The sequence below is a fragment of the Grampus griseus genome (assembly GCF_964374135.1).
Source record: "Grampus griseus genome assembly, chromosome: 13".
In the NCBI taxonomy this organism is placed as follows: Eukaryota; Metazoa; Chordata; class Mammalia; order Artiodactyla; family Delphinidae; genus Grampus; species Grampus griseus.
The window spans coordinates 80881510-80899016 of NC_139007.1; the positions used below are offsets into that span (position 1 = coordinate 80881510).

At 44.4% G+C, this 17507-nt stretch overlaps 1 protein-coding gene across 1 annotated transcript; it reads left to right on the top strand.

Moving 5' to 3' along the window:
- Positions 1-15466: 15466 nt before the first annotated feature.
- MAS1 (MAS1 proto-oncogene, G protein-coupled receptor) lies at positions 15467-16444 on the top strand (the record flags this gene model as incomplete). The annotated part of the gene is made up of 1 exon (XM_082669417.1): positions 15467-16444. One exon carries the CDS (start codon positions 15467-15469, stop codon positions 16442-16444), a length of 978 nt encoding a protein of 325 aa, XP_082525543.1.
- Positions 16445-17507: the final 1063 nt, after the last annotated feature.

The following is a 17507-nucleotide window of genomic DNA, read 5'->3' on the forward strand; positions in this document are numbered from 1 at the left end:
TCAGGGGGCACCGGCATTAGTATTGGTTTCTGTGGCTTCTAAAGACAGGTGTATGGCCCACGGGTGGCAAGGTTCCGTTGAAAAGAATCTCCTGCTCTTTGATGTATCTTGGCAATATTGCCCAGGCAGGGTGGGGAGGGGAAACTGGGAGAGAACGTGCAGGATTTTGTCGGATCGCTATGTAGGCAGCAGTGAGAGGGTGGAAACAAGCCTGCCTCTAGCTGCCTCAGCCTTGGCACCGCGACATGTGAGGCCAGAAATGCTTTGCTGGGGGAAGCTCTTCTGTGCACTGTGGGACGTTTAGTAGTATCACTGGCCTCGGCCCAACTAGATGCCACTAGCCTCCTCCTCTCAGTGGGACCATCAAGATGCCCAATGTCCCCCAGGAGAGAAAGTTACCCCCAGTCCCCCCACTTCTGAGACGAGTGGAAAGGGAGCAAGGAGTTCCTGCTTCTCTGTGCAGATGGCTCCAGGGTTAGGAAGCTGGGAATGAGGTGTTTAAAATCAGGACAGATGTTCCTGCTGGCACATTCCCATCAGGTCCCGTACCTGCCATGGAAATTCCATCTCACAGATGGGTTTCTGTTTGTCCAGGTTACTGCACACACACAGAGGGGAGAATTTCCTTTTCCTCTAGAGGTGCACACCTGGAAGGTCCAGCCTAGGGTCAGGCCTCCCCTTTTTGTTGCCTAGGAACATACAAGGTTTCAGATGGCCAACCCCGGACACTCATTTGGTTGGCTTTTCTCTCCTTTCCTTTCCTTTCCTTTTCTTTCCCCCTCCTCCCTCCCTCCTTCCTTCCTTCTTTCCTTCCTTCCTTTTAAGACTGACGTGGTAGACTGGGAACTCAGGATCATGGGAGCACTGTGGGCAACTGAATGGGAATGTGGAAGAGGATGCCTGCTTCTCAGGTCTTTAGAGAAAACTTCAGCAAGCATGTACGTAGAGCATTTAAGACTCCACCTTACACCTCATTCAAGCTGAAACTCCCCACAACTCTGCCTTCTTTCATTCTTCTTGTTTTTACATCACCTCCGCTGCTCGTCTGTTCCTCTCACTTTCGTTGAGAAGTAAACGCAGGGAGCAATTTCGAGTAGACCTGCCAGCCACAGCCTTAAACATCTGTGGAAACCACCATTCTTGTCTCCCTGCTTGTTGATTTATGATCTCAGTTTGGCGTTTCCATGAGACTCGTATTGGCAAAATGCTTTTCAGTCTCTAGCTTTTTGTACACCCCAGGCTTCCAGAAATACAGTAAACTGTGTGCCAACCATGTGAAGGACCTGAGGTTCAGAGGGGCTAAGCTGCTTTGTGTAGGACTCACATCTATGGTCAGTTTGAGTGAAAGCATGGCTCAGAGACAAAGCAGGCTAAGTACAGGCAGAATAGACAGTCACCCCTGCAATGTAGTTTGAACAACGTGCAACCTCTTTTCTCAAACATCTCTTTTGCATTCAGATGCCTTACTGCCCACAATTCTTTAGATGTTTGAGGGGGGGAGATGGGTGTTAAGTACACCCTCTCTCATAGCCTGGGGCTTGTGTGAGGTGGTGGAGCCTGTGCAGCCCAGCTGGGGTGAGAGAGGTAGCAGTGACGTGGCAGGACGAGGAGGGCACCTGCACGGCGGGGGAGGGGACCTGGAGCCAAGTTCAGAGCTTCTGCTGGGGGAGGAGTATGTCCCAGGGCAGGAGACAGCGGCATGAGGTGAAAGGCCCAACAAAATGAGGAGGACATCTGGGTGGGGGTGGAGGATGGGCAGTGGTGGACAGAGGAGATTGTTTCCCTATTCGTGGATTGATCAAACAGGTAAATGCCTTGAGGATAATGGGAGTCAGGTTTCTTACCATCAGAGATGGGAACTGCAGATGCGGAGCGGAAGAAAACTAAACTGGACTCAGTGATGCTGGATCAGAATTGGAGATACTGGTATGAAGTCATTGGTAATCAGTACATATGTAGAGAGTTATGGAAATATGGATGTCAGTGCATATATGTATGCCTGTACATATATATTTATATACATATACTCCTTAGCTCTGTCCCCTGAGAGGGCCTGGGAGCAGTGACACCTCAATAGCGACAGGTACACCCCACATCCAGATCTTGGCTTCTATATACTCTACTCAAAGGACCAGGGCTCCTTGGAGAAATGGCGGATTCTAGGGACTGGTGCAGGGAACATACAAGATGAGTGGTGCCTCGTAAAACCTCCAGTGTTTTGGCTTGGCGGACTGAAAATACCAGAGGAAGAACGGAACAGCAGCGAAGGGCTGATTGCTGTTTTGGATCAGCTGAGGTTGGTGTGCTGTTAAGTGAGGCCCGGTTAGAGATATCCAGGGCTATTCGTTATAGGGTCTGATATTCCGGAGAGATGTCTCACTTAGAACTGTAGATTTGCGTTTCATTAGTATGTGGTAACAGCTGAAATGAGGGGATTGGATGAAGCCACCAGGGAGGGTGAGAAGGGAGGAGGGCCAGGAATGGAGCCTGGCGGCCCAAAGGGAGGGTGAGAACAGACCCAGGAAAGGAGACAGAGAAGAAACTACAAAGAGACAAGAGAGCCAGAGGGGAGAAAGCGTGTCTAGGCAATGGTGTCGTCTCTGAGACCATAGCGAGGAGATGGAGTAGAATCTCATAACACACTTTGTATTGTGTGTGGGCAGGGCTGCGAGAATGAGATTACATCTTACTCCCTTTTGGGGGACTTGTCTAAAAGCATGATGCTGCTGTCTGGACCGTCTCACTTTTATTGTTTTCTAATGGAGGTGTTTGTTGATAGTGGAGATGACTACTATCACCAAAGTGGTCACTCCACTTGGCAGAAGAAAGTCGGATGAGAAGAAACTGAAAACAGCTCATCCCTGTCTGTTTTTATTGTTGTTCAGTGTTTGGCATTCTGTAGATGAGATGGTGCTTTAATAAATAAAAATCCATCTTCTAATAAATAATAGCATTCTTTAATAAACAAAGAGTCCAATCCTTGAGGCTTTTAATAAAAATCTTTACTAACAGTCAAATTGATTGTGGTGACATTAAGGCCATTGTTAAATGTCCCCAAAGTTCTACTAGCCACATGCATGGGTGAGTGAACTTCACACATAGATGAACTGTTGACAAAAGGCTGCAGTGGGGAGGAGAAATAGTGCCCACTTGGACCTGGGCAATCTAAACTCTGGTTCTGGCTTGGCTGCTAAGTAAATATGTAATCTCGAGCTAGTTATGAGCTAGCTTCCTCACATGTAAAACAAAGAGTGGATTGCAGTATCTACATGATTCCTTCAACTTCTAAACCTTAATTATCAACAGAGGACAGGCAGACTTGTAACAGTCAGGAAGTGTTTTTATGAAAACTGCAAGCTGTATCCTCTTACATCTTCTATCAAATACCCCGGTTTCTGGGGAAAAGAATTTCCAACATATTTGACAAAGTATTATATTTACGAAGAATTCTTGCAACTCAGTAAAAGAAATAAAAAATAACATGAAAAAATAATGTCGAAGAAGAAATTCAAAGGACTGTTATCATGAAAAATATTCAAACTCATGAGAGATCAAATAAATGCAAATTAAGTCAAGATACCTTTTTAATCACCTATCAAAGTTGGGAATTTTTTTAAATGGAGACGTTATGGGGACAAAAAAGTATATATGCTGTGAAAAAAGCATTCTCATACCGTGATGTCAGTATAATTGATACAGTTTTTGGAAGACAACTTGTTAAAATGTTTTAAAATCTTGAAAAATATTTATACCCTTTGATCCAGCAATTCCACTTTTAGAAATATGTCCTGGGGAGATGATGAAAGATGTGCACAAGATTTGCATCCAAGAGAGTTCATTACAGTGTTTTGTTATTTTGAAAAAATAATGGTGAAACATCAGAAGCAACTGGTATGTCCAAAATTAGAGGATTATTAAAAATAAATTATGGTACATCCAAATAGCGATGATTAAAGTCATGTTTTTTAAAGTAAAGGCTGACAGAGAAAATGCTTACAGTATGATATTGAGCGAAACAAAAAAGCAGGCAATCAAAACAGATGATAAAATGCAATCTCAGTTTTAAAAGAGAGTGTGTGTGAGACGGAGAAAAAAAGAAACATCCCAAAACGTTAGATCAGGTTAATTTTGAGTAGTGGTTTTATGTGATTTATTTTTCCTATTGAATTTTTCAAATTTTCTTCAATGAACACAAATATTGTTTTATAATTAGAAAAAAGGCAATGATAAAAGTTAAATCCCTCATTTTGTGTTAAGATTAAACAGACTATAGGACTTCCCTGGTGGCGCAGTGGTTAAGAATCCTCCTGCCAATGCAGGGGACACGGGTTCGAGCCCTGGTCCGGGAAGATCTTACACACCACAGAGCAACTAAGCCTGTGTGCCACAGCTACTGAGCCCGCGTGCCACAACTACTGAAGCCCGTGTGCCTAGAGCCTGTGCTCCACAGCAAGAGAAGCCACCGCATAAAGAAGCCCACGCAATGCACCAAAGAGTAGCCCCCCTTGCTGCAACTAGAGAAAGCCTGTGCACAGCAACAAAGACCCAATGCAGCCAAAAATGAATAAATAATAAATAGATAAATAAATAAACAAAGATTAAACAGACTGTAAAATGAGCCTGTTGGGGTGATCCCTTGGGTACTGGGGGGCCATTTAAACAGTACTGGTGGCTACTTTACTTCACAGTGGACTTTGAATGTAGAGACAACACAGTGATTTCAGTCTTACGTTGTCTAAGTCATAAACAGAAATTAAATGAGTCTTTGGAGAAAAAAGAAATCCTATAACATTAGGAAATGTGATGTTTTCAACTCCTTAAGTAGGAAGGATTAGAGGCAGATTAGATTAGATTTATAACAGAGAGGCTATAGGGGGCTTCCCTGGTGGCACAGTGGTTGAGAGTCCACCTGCCGATGCAGGGGACACGGGTTCGTGCCCCGGTCCGGGAAGATCCCACATGCCGCAGAGCGGCTGGGCCCGTGAGGCATGGCCGCTGAGCCTGCGCGTCCGGAGACAGGTCTTAAAAAGAGGATTCGGCCCCAGGGCAGAGTGGGAAGAGCTCGGAGAAAGAAGCCTCAAATTAGTGGAGAATGTGTGTATCTCACAGTCGCTCGGGGCTCACTGAAATCTTTCCTTTGTGCGCACCTCAGCTGTCTGAGGCCAGTGCCCTGCGCTTTCTCATCCGGAGTCTCCTCAGGGTGCATCACTTTGGGTCTGGCTGCTTGTTGGCGGGGTGGAGGGGGTGGGGGGTGGGGGGTGGGGGGGTGGGGTGGGGGTGGGGATGGGATGGAGGTGGGGGGGTGGGGGGGTGGGGGTGGGGGGTGGGGTGGGGGGTGGGGGGGTGGGGATGGGGTGGGGTGGGGGGGTGGGGGTGGGGGTGGGGTGGGGGGGTGGGGGGTGGGGGTGCGTCCTGCCTCCATCCTGAGTTCCCTCAGGGCTCACCGTCAAGGCGGCTGTAATGTGATGACTTGAAGGCTGCAACATGCTTTGTTTACTGATAAGGCAGGCGATATTTTTCATTCATACTTAACAGCCTCCCAAGCTGACTGAAGTATCCAACGCTAACACAAAGGGAAGATGCCCGGAAGCCTGAAGTCCTAGGCAATGGCATTCTCACGCTCCACCTTTCTGCTGTCTCCCTAGGACTTGTAGGGAATGAGAGGGCAGAGAGGCTGGGAAGATGCTTCTCTGATGCTGCCAATAGTGCTTCCCAGAATGATGCCATTTCCTACATAGTGGGGTTTCTACTGCTGTGTTGCTGTGTTACCAACCACGTCAGGGACGCAGAGTGCTGTCAGGATACTCTCCTTCCATCTGGGACAGTCACGGTTGGATAAACGTGCATCACTGCAAAGATGATTGCTGCCTAGAAAGAGAGCTGCACAAAGAAGACGCTGCATGTGCCTGGACAGAGAGCCCATGGTACCAGAACTGGGGTGACATGGAGACAGGTTGCCCATAGCAGTTAATCCTGCAGTGCAATTGCTTCCCCTCATCTTCACTGCTTTCTGAGCTAGACGGTCTTTTCAGCTGGCAGCACTCACCCTTCTACTCTCCTTACCCTTCCCGACCTCAAACATCTTTGTCATCCACCCATGGAGGTGAATAGTCTGCAAAGTGACCCGGGGGCCTGGAGGAAGGAAGGGTCTGGGGGTGGTGAGCAGGTAGGACCAGCTGTGTTCAAGGTACTTCTTGCCACCCGCTATTTCACCTGAGGGACTGAAATTCAGTTTGGTCTGGTAAGACTGGGAATGTAACTTTTAGCAATGTGTTCATTTAAATAAAACCACGCTATAACAAATCTATTTGGAGGGTTATTGTTAGGTTTTTTTTTAAAAATATTTATTTATTTATTTGGTTGCACCGGGTCTTAGTTGCGGCAGGCAGGCTCCTTAGTTGAGGCGTGCGAACTCTTAGTTGCGGCACGTGGGATCTACTTCCCTGATCAGGGCTTGAACCCGGGCCCCCTGCATTGGGAGTGTGAGGTCTTAACCACTGCGCCACCAGGGAAGTCCCCAGGGTTATTGTTAGTTTTTAATGAGAATTAGTTTTAATGGGGTTTTTATTTGCTTTCCAACCACATCATGATCAAGACACATGTGATGGCCTGGGCTCAAGATGGCGGTTTTCTTTCATGGGTAACCAAGGTGCATTCTCAGGGCCATGGTGACGGCCTTTGTCCCTTGGAATAATTCAGTATGTATTTATTGAATGGCTGTGTCAAGTCCTAGAGATTCAGACGTGAATAATAAAGTTTTGCCTTGGAAGAGTTTGCAGTTTAATGCAAAGATATAATTTTAACTCTATAAGGAGGAATGTCATGGCTATAGAGGTAATTAATGAGTAACACCAGAGTGGTGGAGGGAGTATTAGAAAAGGAAGGAATGGCAACGTGAGGGTCTGGGAAGGATAGATTGGTGCAGGGAGCAAGAACAGGAAATGAGGAGACTGATCCCAGGAGTCCAGGCCAAAGACATGGGAATAAAAGAGGAGCATGTGATCTTAGGTGACTTCTGCCTTTGAAATTTTTTTTTTTTTTTTTTTGGTGTACGCGGGCCTCTCACTGTTGTGGCCTCTCCTGTTGTGGAGCACAGGCTCCGGACGCACAGGCTCAGCAACCATGGCTCACGGGCTCTGCTGCTCCACAGCATGTGGGATCTTCCCGGACCGGGGCACGAACCCGTGTCCCCTGCATCGGCAGGTGGACTCTCAACCACTGCGCCACCAGGGAAGCCCAGAAATTTATTTTTTTATTTATATTTTTAAAAATATTTGTTGGAATTTAGTTGATTTACAATGTTGTGTTAGTTTCAGGTGTACAGCAAAGTGAATCAGTTATGCATATAACATACTACATTTGAAGTTTATAATCAGGCAAATGCACAGTAATGAATAATGTTCTAAAGATCTCGTGTGTCTATTATTCTTTGTTTTGTGAAGTTCTGCTTATTAAAAGATGTAGGCCCTTGGGAGCAGAGAACACACAGGCTAGCACATCTGGAATCCACCCTTATGCGTGTCCTCCTGATGCTTCATTCTCAACACACAACGAAACGAGTTCTTTGTTCTCCCGGCCGCTGCCCTTCCCGTCCCTGATCTCAGTCAACAGGAGTTGTCTACACAGCCTCCTCAGATGGGAAGCTCAGTCCGCTGATGCCTCCATTTCTCTTCCCCTTCATGGTCACTGGTGCCTTACCAGTCTTCTCTGAAATGTCTCTGGAATCCGTTCTTTCCTTCAGTCATTATCCTAGCTCTGATTTCTCACTGGGACTATTCCAACAACTCCCTACTGGTTTCTCTGATCCATCCACTATTCCCTTCCATTCAGCCTGTAGACAATGACCAGGGTAACCTTTCTAAAGCACAGTTCAGGTCACATCCCAGCCTTGCACTGAAACTTTAATGGCTCCCTAGTACAAAAAGTAGTATTTTTCATTTTTTTAAAATGAATTTTAATTGGAGTCTAGTTGATTTACGATGTTGTCTTAGTTTCTGCTGTACAGCAAAGTGAATCAATTTTGTATATATATATATATATATATACATATATATATATACCTCCACTCTTTTTCAGATTCTATTCCCATATAGGTCATTGCAGAGTATTAAGTAGAGTTCCCTGTGCTATACAGTAAGGTAGTGTTTTTCAAACCATGGCCCAGGACCCATCTGCATCAGAATGCCCTGGGTTATGAAAGATCAGATTCCAGGGTCCCACCCCAGGCTTCCTGAAACAGTGGGGCCCTGGAATTTGCATTTTTAATAAACAACCCCATATAATTTTTAAGCACTAATGTTGAATAAGCATAACCTATAAAATAAGCCTGATATTTAAAGAAGCATCATAGCCAGGTCTTCATGCTCAGTCCAGTTGTTTTTTTCTTCTTGTTAAGTCGTACCTCCACCTTGGGTCCACCAGTCTCCTCAAACTCCACCACCAACATTCTGTGCCCTCCTGCCTCCATGCCTTTGTCCATCTGTTCTTTTTTCTTAAAATGCCTTTCTTTTCCTTCCTCAGCTAACAAACTCCTACTGACCCTTCAAGGCCCAGCCCTGTGAAGCCCACCTTGAAACCCTGAGACAAGGCTTCCTGGTGCGTGTTTGCTCTGATGCGGTCAGTCTCCTTTATTCCATTTCCCATATTGAATTAGATTTAGTTCTGTCTGCCTCCCCTGTAAAACTGTGCAGATGTCTGTGTCTTATTTATTTCTGTATCCTTAACTCCTAGTGCAGTGACTGAAACCTATGTGTTGGTTAAACAACGGAAACAAGATGATCTCTCTTTAGAAAGAGAATTTGGTTACTTGAGTTTGACTGTCATAGAAAAATACAATTTGGTCTTATGTGTTGAAACAACTTTCCTAACGGATTTTCTTTTAATATTTAATGTGAGTGCATTTAATTTATTTTTTTAACATCTTTATTGGAGTATAATTGCTTTACAATGTTGTGTTATTTTCTGCTGTATAAGAAAGTGAATCAGTGATATGTATACATATATCCCCATATCCTCTCCCTCCGGCATCTGTCTCCCACCCTCCCTATCCAACCCCTCTAGGTGGTCACAAAGCAACGAGCTGATCTCCCTGTGCTATGCGGCTGCTTCCCACTAGCTACCTATTTTACATTTGGTAGTATATATAAGTCCATGCCACTCTCTCACTTCGTCCCAGCTTACCCTTCCCCCTCCCCGTGTCCTCAAGTCCATTCTCTAGTCTGTGTCTTTATTCTTCTCCTGCCCCTAGGTTCATCAGAACCTTCTCTCTTTTTTTTTTTTTTTAGATTCCATATACATGTGTTAGCATACAGTATTTATTTTTCTCTTTCTGACTTACTTCACTCTGTATGACAGACTCTAGGTCCATCCACCTCACTACAAATAACTCAGTTTCGTTTCTTTTTATGGCTGAGTAATATTCCATTGTATATATGTGCCCCGTCTTCTTTATCCATTCATCTGTTGATAGACACTTAGGTTGCTTCCATGTCCTGACTATTGTAAATAGTGCTGCAACGAATATCGTAGTATCTGTCTGTTTTTTTGTTTTGTTTTGTTTTGTTTTTGCGGTACGCGGGCCTCTCACTGTTGTGGCCTCTCCCGTTGCGGAGCACAGGCTCTGGACGCGCAGGCTCAGCAGCCATGGCTCACGGGCCTAGCTGCTCTGCGGCATGTGGGATCTTCCTGGACCGGGGCATGAACCCATGTCCCCTGCATCGGCAGGCAGACTCTCAACCACTGTGCTACCAGGGAAGCCCACCTGTCTGTTTTTGAAGTATGGTTTTCTCAGGGTATATGTCCAGTAGTGGGATTGCTGGGTCATATGGTAGTTCTATTTTTAGTTTTTTAAGGAAACTCCATACTGTTCTCCATAGTGGCTGTATCAATTTACATTCCCACCAACAGTGCAAGAGAGTTCCCTTTTCTCCACACCCTCTCCAGCATTTATTGTTTGTAGATTCTTTGATGATGGCCATTCTGACCGGTGTGAGGTGATACCTCATTGTAGTTTTGATTTGCATTTCTCTAATGATTAATGATGTTGAGCATTCTTTAATGTGTTTGTTGGCAGTCTGTATATCTTCTTTGGAGAAATGTCTATTTAGGTCTTCTGCCCATTTTTGGATTGGATTATTTGTTTTTTTGATATTGAGCTGCATGAGCTGCTTGTATATTTTGGAGATTAATCCTTTGTCAGTTGCTTCATTTGCAAATATTTCCTCACATTCTAAGAGTTGTTTTTTCGTCTTGTTTATAGTTTCCTTTGCTGTGCAAAAGCTTTTGTTTCATTAGGTCCCAATTGTTTAGTTTTGTTTTTATTTCCATTTCTCTAGGAGGTGGGTTAAAAAGGATCTTGCTGTGATTTATGTCATAGAGTGTTCTGCCTATGTTTTCCTCTAAGAGTTTTATAGTGTCTGGCCTTACATTTAAGTCTCTAATCCATTTTGAGTTTATTTTTGTGTATGGTGTTAGGAAGAGTTCTAATTTCATTCTTTTACATGTGGCTGTCCAGTTTTCCCAGCACCACTTATTGAAGAGGCTGTCTTTTCTCCATCATATGTTCTTGCCTCCTTTATCAAAGATAAGGTGACCATATGTACATAGGTTTATCTCTGGGCTTTCTGTCCTGTTCCATTGATCTATATTTCTGTTTTTGTGTCAGTACCATACTGTCTTGATTACTGTAGCTTTTGTAGTATAGTCTGATGTCCGGGAGACTGATTCCTTCAGCTCCGTTTTTCTTTCTCAAGATTGCTTTGGCTATTCGGGGTCTTTTGTGTTTCCATACAAGTTGTGAAATTTTTTTGTTCTAGTTCTGTGAAAAATGCCATTGGTAGTTTGGTAGGGATTGCGTTGAATGTGTACATTGCTTTGGGTAGTATAATCATTTTCACAATGTTGATTCTTCCAATCCAAGAACATGGTATATCTCTCCATCTGTTTGTATTGTCTTTAATTTCTTTCATCAGTGTCTTATAGTTTTCTGCATACAGGTCTTTTGTCTCCTTACGTAGGTTTATTCCTAGGTATTTTATTCTTTTTCTTGCAGTGGTAAATGGGAGTGTTTCCTTAATTTCTCTTTCATATTTTTCATCATTAGTGTATAAGAATGCAAGAGATTTCTGTGTATTAATTCCTGACTGATTTTTTTGAGGAGTACACGAGAGCTCTCTTACGTATAATGAGAAACTAAAAGCTGAATGACGCTATGGTCCATGAGAGATTCCAGACTGTGAACTGAGTCAGAAAGATGTTCTTGTCTCTTTTCTTAAAAATTCTTATTAGGTCCTGATTTTACATTTCTCGTCTTTGATTTAGGTTTGTTATTAAAAGATGAAAACATTTGACTCCCCCATGTAAGCTATTTTGATTTGGTGATGGCCCTAGATCTGTGCCATCCAATATGGTAGCCACTGGCCACGTGTGGCCAGTGCACATGTGAAGTGTTGCTGGTCTGAAGCATGATGCTCTATGAGAGTAAACTGCACACTGCATTTTGAAGACTTACTGTGAAAAACAGAAGCTAAAGTAGCTCATTAATACTTTTGTATCGATTACACATTGAAATGATATTTTGAACACATCGAATTAAATAAAATATGCTATTAAAATTCATTTCACATATTTCTTTTTACGTTTCTGTGTGTGGCTCCCAGAAAACCTTAAATTACACACGTGGCTCACATTACATTTCTGTTGGACAACGCTGATCTAGACCCTTCATACCCTCTACCGTTTTTGTGTTTCAGGTTTTTCTGTTTGCTTCTTCTCTCCCCTGAAACACCATCACCACCACCACCAACGAAACACCCAGCTGTAAAGTGCATACCATCCAACTATGTTACTTACCACCCTCCTTGCTGTGACTGTCTACAGACCTCTGGGCCGCTCTTCCAAATTCCTTAAGGATTTTACACCGGGCTCACAGCCAGTTTGTTCTAATGATATTCCTGTATTCTAGCCTATTTCCCAGTGATTTCAATGTCCATGTAGACAATTCTTCCAACACCCTGGCTCCAGGTCCTGATCAAAGGATCTCGTCCTCCACTCTCCCTCAGCCATTCATTCCCATGGTCATGCACTACATTTATCAATGCCAGTAACCCCCAAACCACACCACTGCAATCTCAGCTTCAAGCATCCGACTGTTCAACCTCCGCCTCCTATTTTCCAGTTCTCTACCTTTAGTACTCGGACTTCAGCAGTTAGTTCTCTGACACTGCTGGGATCTACAGTCGAGGGCTCCTGTTTCCTGTTCACCCTCTGTCACCTCTCTCCTGGCCTCACTTTTCTCATAACTCTACTGAATTCCATAGTCTATGTGCTGTAGTGTGTCCCCCACTTTGTATGTGCTATAATGTGTCTCCCACTTTCCATTGCACCAGCCTGGTAGAACCCCAATCCTGGTTAAATCCATCTCTCCTCTATCTGCACACTCACACCTGGACAGCTGAGCCATAGCTGGAGAAAAGCACATGTCATGCCAATCATCTCTCTTTAAATTCATGAGCACTAATCCAGGCAATCTCTAAGGTTTGCCCAGAAATCTTGCTTTTTGTATATTTACCCAGTCCTTTCCCTCTTTCTCCTAATTACTTCACTTCTTGCCCTCTCTCCTTAAACCCTTAACATCTCCTCACTCTCAGCGGATGACCTTGCTCCTGACTTTGCTGAAAAAAGAGATACTGCACATTCAGAAGAGAACTTCTTCCAACTTGTAACACTCCCTCGTCACTCGACCCACCTGGCTGCATCTTAAGCCACACACTCTGCCTTCCCTCCTGTTCCCATGAATAAATTATGCTCCCAGCTTCTCAGTTTCTTTTGCTTCCTTCTCTTCATTCCCCCAAGCTCTAAACTTTGAAACGCTCCAAGGCTCAGTCCTTGGACCTCTTCTCCTTCTTAATGACCCACATTTCATAGGTTATCTCATCTAGCCTCATGATTTTACGTTTCACCTCGTTTTTGTGTGTGTGCGTGTCTGTGCATGATGATCTTTATTTATTTGTAACATCTTTATTGGAGTATAGTTGCTTTACAATGTTGTGTTAGTTTCCGCTGTACAGCAAAGTGAATCAGCTACACATATATGTATATCCCCTCATTTTTGGATTTCCTTCCCATTTAGGTCACCACAGAGCATCGAGTTCCCTGTGCTATACAGTAGGTTCTCATTAGTTATCTATTTTATACATAGTAGTGTATATATGTCAATCCCAGTCTCCCAGTTCATCCCACCCCCCTCCCCCCTTGGTACCCATACGTTTGTTCCCTACATGTGTCTCTATTTCTCCTTTGCAAATAAGGTCACCTGTACCATTTTTCTAGATTCCACATATAAGCGATATTATACGGTATTTGTCTTTCTCTTTCTGACTTACTTCACTCTGTATGACTGTCTCTAGGTCCATCCGCGTCTCTGCAAATGGCACCGTTTCGTTCCTTTTTATGGCTGAGTAACATTTCACCTGTTTGCACACAGCCTACATCTGCTCCCACACCCCAGCTCCCGACATGCTTTGAGACAGCTCCGTCTGGCTGTTGCATGAGCTTCCCAAGCTCCGTATGGCCCCTCCCAAACTGCTCTCCCTGCACATTGTCCATTCAGCAAGTGGCTACAAACTCTTCTCTTTTCCTTCAGTAACTCATATCTCACCTGTTAGCAATTCAAATTGCATCCAGAATCCAACCATGTCTCACTGTCTCCAAAACCACACTCTGGTCTGCGCCATGGTCTGTGCTTTACTTTTCTCTGTGGTGCTTATTACGATCTGACCTCTATTTGTTTGTTGCTGTTGTTATTAGTTATTGGTTACTGGCTGCCTCCCCACTGGAATATAAACTCCAAGAGGTTGATGCTTTGTTTCATTCACGGCTGTAGCCCAGTGCCTGAAACGGTGCCTGGCCTGAAGTTGGCACTGAAAAATCCTTGGTGGATGAACTTGGGGAATATGGCTATCTTACCTACAAACTTCAAATAAAGTCTGGTCTGTACAGCTGCTCTTTGTTCAGCCATGCCATGGAATTGTGAATTCCGGTCCTTGTGTTTGGCTCCTAAGGGTACTGGGGTCTATATCTTATCTAATTATGAAACAAAAGGAGAATCTGCTCCAGTAAAAATAATTTCCAGGATGTCATCAGAACAGCTGAGGGAAGGGTTAGTGGGGAGAGGGGTCTCAGGACCATGAAGCCAGGACCTCTGTGGGCTCCTGGATCAAACACTGGAGAGGAAACTAGCCTTTTCACCAGCCCACCTGCTCACACAATATTGCGTCTATGTACTGTTCTGCCTCAGGTGAGCTCGTTCAGAAGAGGCATCTATCTACAAATTAACTTTCTAGAGGTTAATTATTTTGCACATATAGGACTCTGTTTTGGAAGGACCAAAAGCAAAGAAAAATGTTTTACCACCACCACCAAAAAAAAAAAGCCAAGGACGTCATGAGTTGGAACAAAGGAGATGATCTCTGTGGGCGCCTCCCTGTTCCATTCCCCAGTGGTGGAAGTGGCTAATGTATATTTGTCATATAACAGGAAGAGGGTAGGAGCCCTGCATATGTTTATTTAGCAATTCCTAAAGTGTGAGGGAAAGTGGCTGATAATCTTCGCTTTGCAGTCTCAAATATTTAGCATTTTTATTGGTTTTGGGTTAGTGCTTTGTTTAGTATCTGTCAATAGTGTTTTGCCGCATGGTCTGGCCTATGGAGCACGAGGATATGAATACACCTTGTTGAAAAGCACCATCTGTTCCCCAGCGATGGTTTGCAGGGCATACCTGGTCTGAGTAGGTGCACAGCTTCGTCACAGATATTGAGACCACATGAAACACATACCTTCTAATTGTTCACATTTTGAAAATATTGGTACCCTACTGAACATACTTTTTCCATATTGAATATTGGTCGCCTATTGAACCACATAAAACACGTACCTTCTAATTGTTCACACTTTTTGCAAGTATTGGTACCCTCTCAGTCACCCATCACTTACGGTACTTTATGCATTAAAAAGCGACAACAACAGCATTGCCCAAAGATGTATTTTGTCATTGCATTTTAATGTGATGAACCTGGTCTCTCAGGCCAGGAAATGAAGGCACAGAGGATGAGATGGTTTTCAAAACACCGTTCAGAAAGCTCGGGCCAGACCAGATACGGACACCAGGAATTTGACCCTCTTGCTTTGGCGGATCCCCTTTGGTGCTGAACCACAAGCAAGTAGTAATACAGAAACAAAGGCTATTGGGGGGATCAAAAAAGATTATTCAATCAGTTCCCTCTCAGTAAAATGTGTAATTTTATCTTCGTTGGAAAGAGAATTGTACAGTCTAGTAAACACTTTTTGTATAACTTGAAGGTTATAATCCGTAGCTGAAGTCTCCCTTTTACTGCAATTCATCAACCTTGATTTTTTCTTAAACTTATTTACAGAAAAATACCTGAAGAGCCCAGGCTGAGGTCCCCTCATGGATGAGGCAAACAGGACATCATTTGTCGCTGAGGAGTCCTCGAACGCCTCAACCAGAGGGAACACCTCAGTAGCAGAGCCGCGTCGGGAAATTCCCATCGTGCACTGGGTGATCATGAGCATTTCCCCACTGGGCTTTGTTGAGAATGGAATTCTCCTCTGGTTCCTCTGCTTCCGGATGAGAAGAAACCCCTTCACCGTCTACGTCACCCACTTGTCTGTTGCGGACATCTCGTTACTCTTTTGCATTTTTATTCTGTCTGTCGACTACGCTTTAGAGTACGAGCTCTCTTCCGGCTATTACTACACAATCGTCACATTGTCGGTGACCTTTCTCTTTGGCTACAACACGGGTCTGTATCTGCTGACAGCCATCAGTGTGGAGAGGTGCCTGTCCGTCCTGTACCCCATCTGGTACCGCTGCCATCGCCCCAAGCACCAGTCAGCATTCGTCTGTGCCCTCCTGTGGGCACTTTCCTGCTTAGTGACCACCATGGAATACGTCATGTGCATTGACGGTGAAGGACAGACTCAATCCCGAAGTGACTGCAGGGCGGTGATCGTCTTCATAGTCGTTCTGAGCTTCCTGGTCTTCACTCCACTCATGGTGGTGTCCAGCACCATCTTGGTAGTGAAGATTCGGAAGAATACGTGGGCATCCCACTCCTCGAAGCTGTACCTTGTCATCACGGGCTCCATCATCATATTCTTCATCTTCGCCGTGCCCATGAGGCTCCTCTACCTGCTCTATTATGAGTATTGGTCGACGTTCAGGAGCTTGCACCACATTTCTCTTCTCTTCTCTACAATCAATAGCAGCGCCAACCCTTTTATTTACTTCTTCGTGGGCAGCAGCAGGAAGAAGCGGTTCAAGGAGTCCTTAAAAGTGGTTCTGACCAGGGCTCTCAAAGATGAAATGCAACCCAGGCGCCCGGAAGACCACACCACCACCACTGAAACTGAGACTGTCGTCTGACAGGTGGAGGAAATTGTGGACAAAAACAGTGGGACGCAGACGAGCTATAGTTTGTGCTTGGGATGCAACTGAATATCTCCTAAATACGGTATAGGACACCTCACCCCATATGCATGAGATGCTAATTAATGCTGAGACTGTACTCTTGCGTTGTACCTTCTGGAAGTGCCCAAATACATGTTGCAACTCTATCCTTTCTGTAGCTTTCAAAAATCTCCTTCTGTTCCTCTTCAGCTCTCCTGGTAGCACTTTCCCACAAACTATAAAAATTACTCCAGCAGGAACGTTTACATGTGTGTACAGGAAAGGGTACAAGCATTTGATGGACCTTGAGGAGGTGAAGCCATATAGCGGGAAGAACATGGGTTTTGGAGTCAGGCTGACTCTGTCCTTTGCTGCTGGTGTGACCTCAGGTTTAACCACCAGGGACCTCATTTCCTCGGTATAAAATGGTAACAGCAATAGTCCATACCTCCCGGGCTTGTGGTGAGGATGAAACGAGAACATGAGGTATGCAAAGCATCTGGCACACCTCAGTGTTAAGAAACCTCAGTCTTTCTGATACCTTTAAGTGGAAGAAGAAATACACATTTCTGTTCTGTAAAGCACAGACACACACAAACACAGACATGCGTACACACACGTGTACACACAACTCTATGGTGTACAAACATTGTTACATGTTTTTAAATGTTGAATGTTCTTTCTGTTTGCTACACGAGAACTTTTCATGGGACAACACTTCTATAGAAAACATCTGCAGATGTTATAACCCCTCAACCGTCATGTGTTAGAGCATCATTTCCTGTTGTGAGGGAAAACGTTTGGCTACCAGTAGAGGAATTTCTCATGGCTTCCCTTCCCTCTGTGGGAATGCTTGATGTAAAGAAAGTCTGTTTTGAAATCTTTTGCTGGATATAAATGTTTATGAATGAAACTTACTTCACGAGTTCATGAGGGTGATTGTGCTTTTGGAAGCTCACCACTCCCCCTGCCCCGCCCTGCCCCCATGAAGTGGGTGATGTATTTATAGCCACAAAGTTCCTGCCTGCAGGCAGGTACA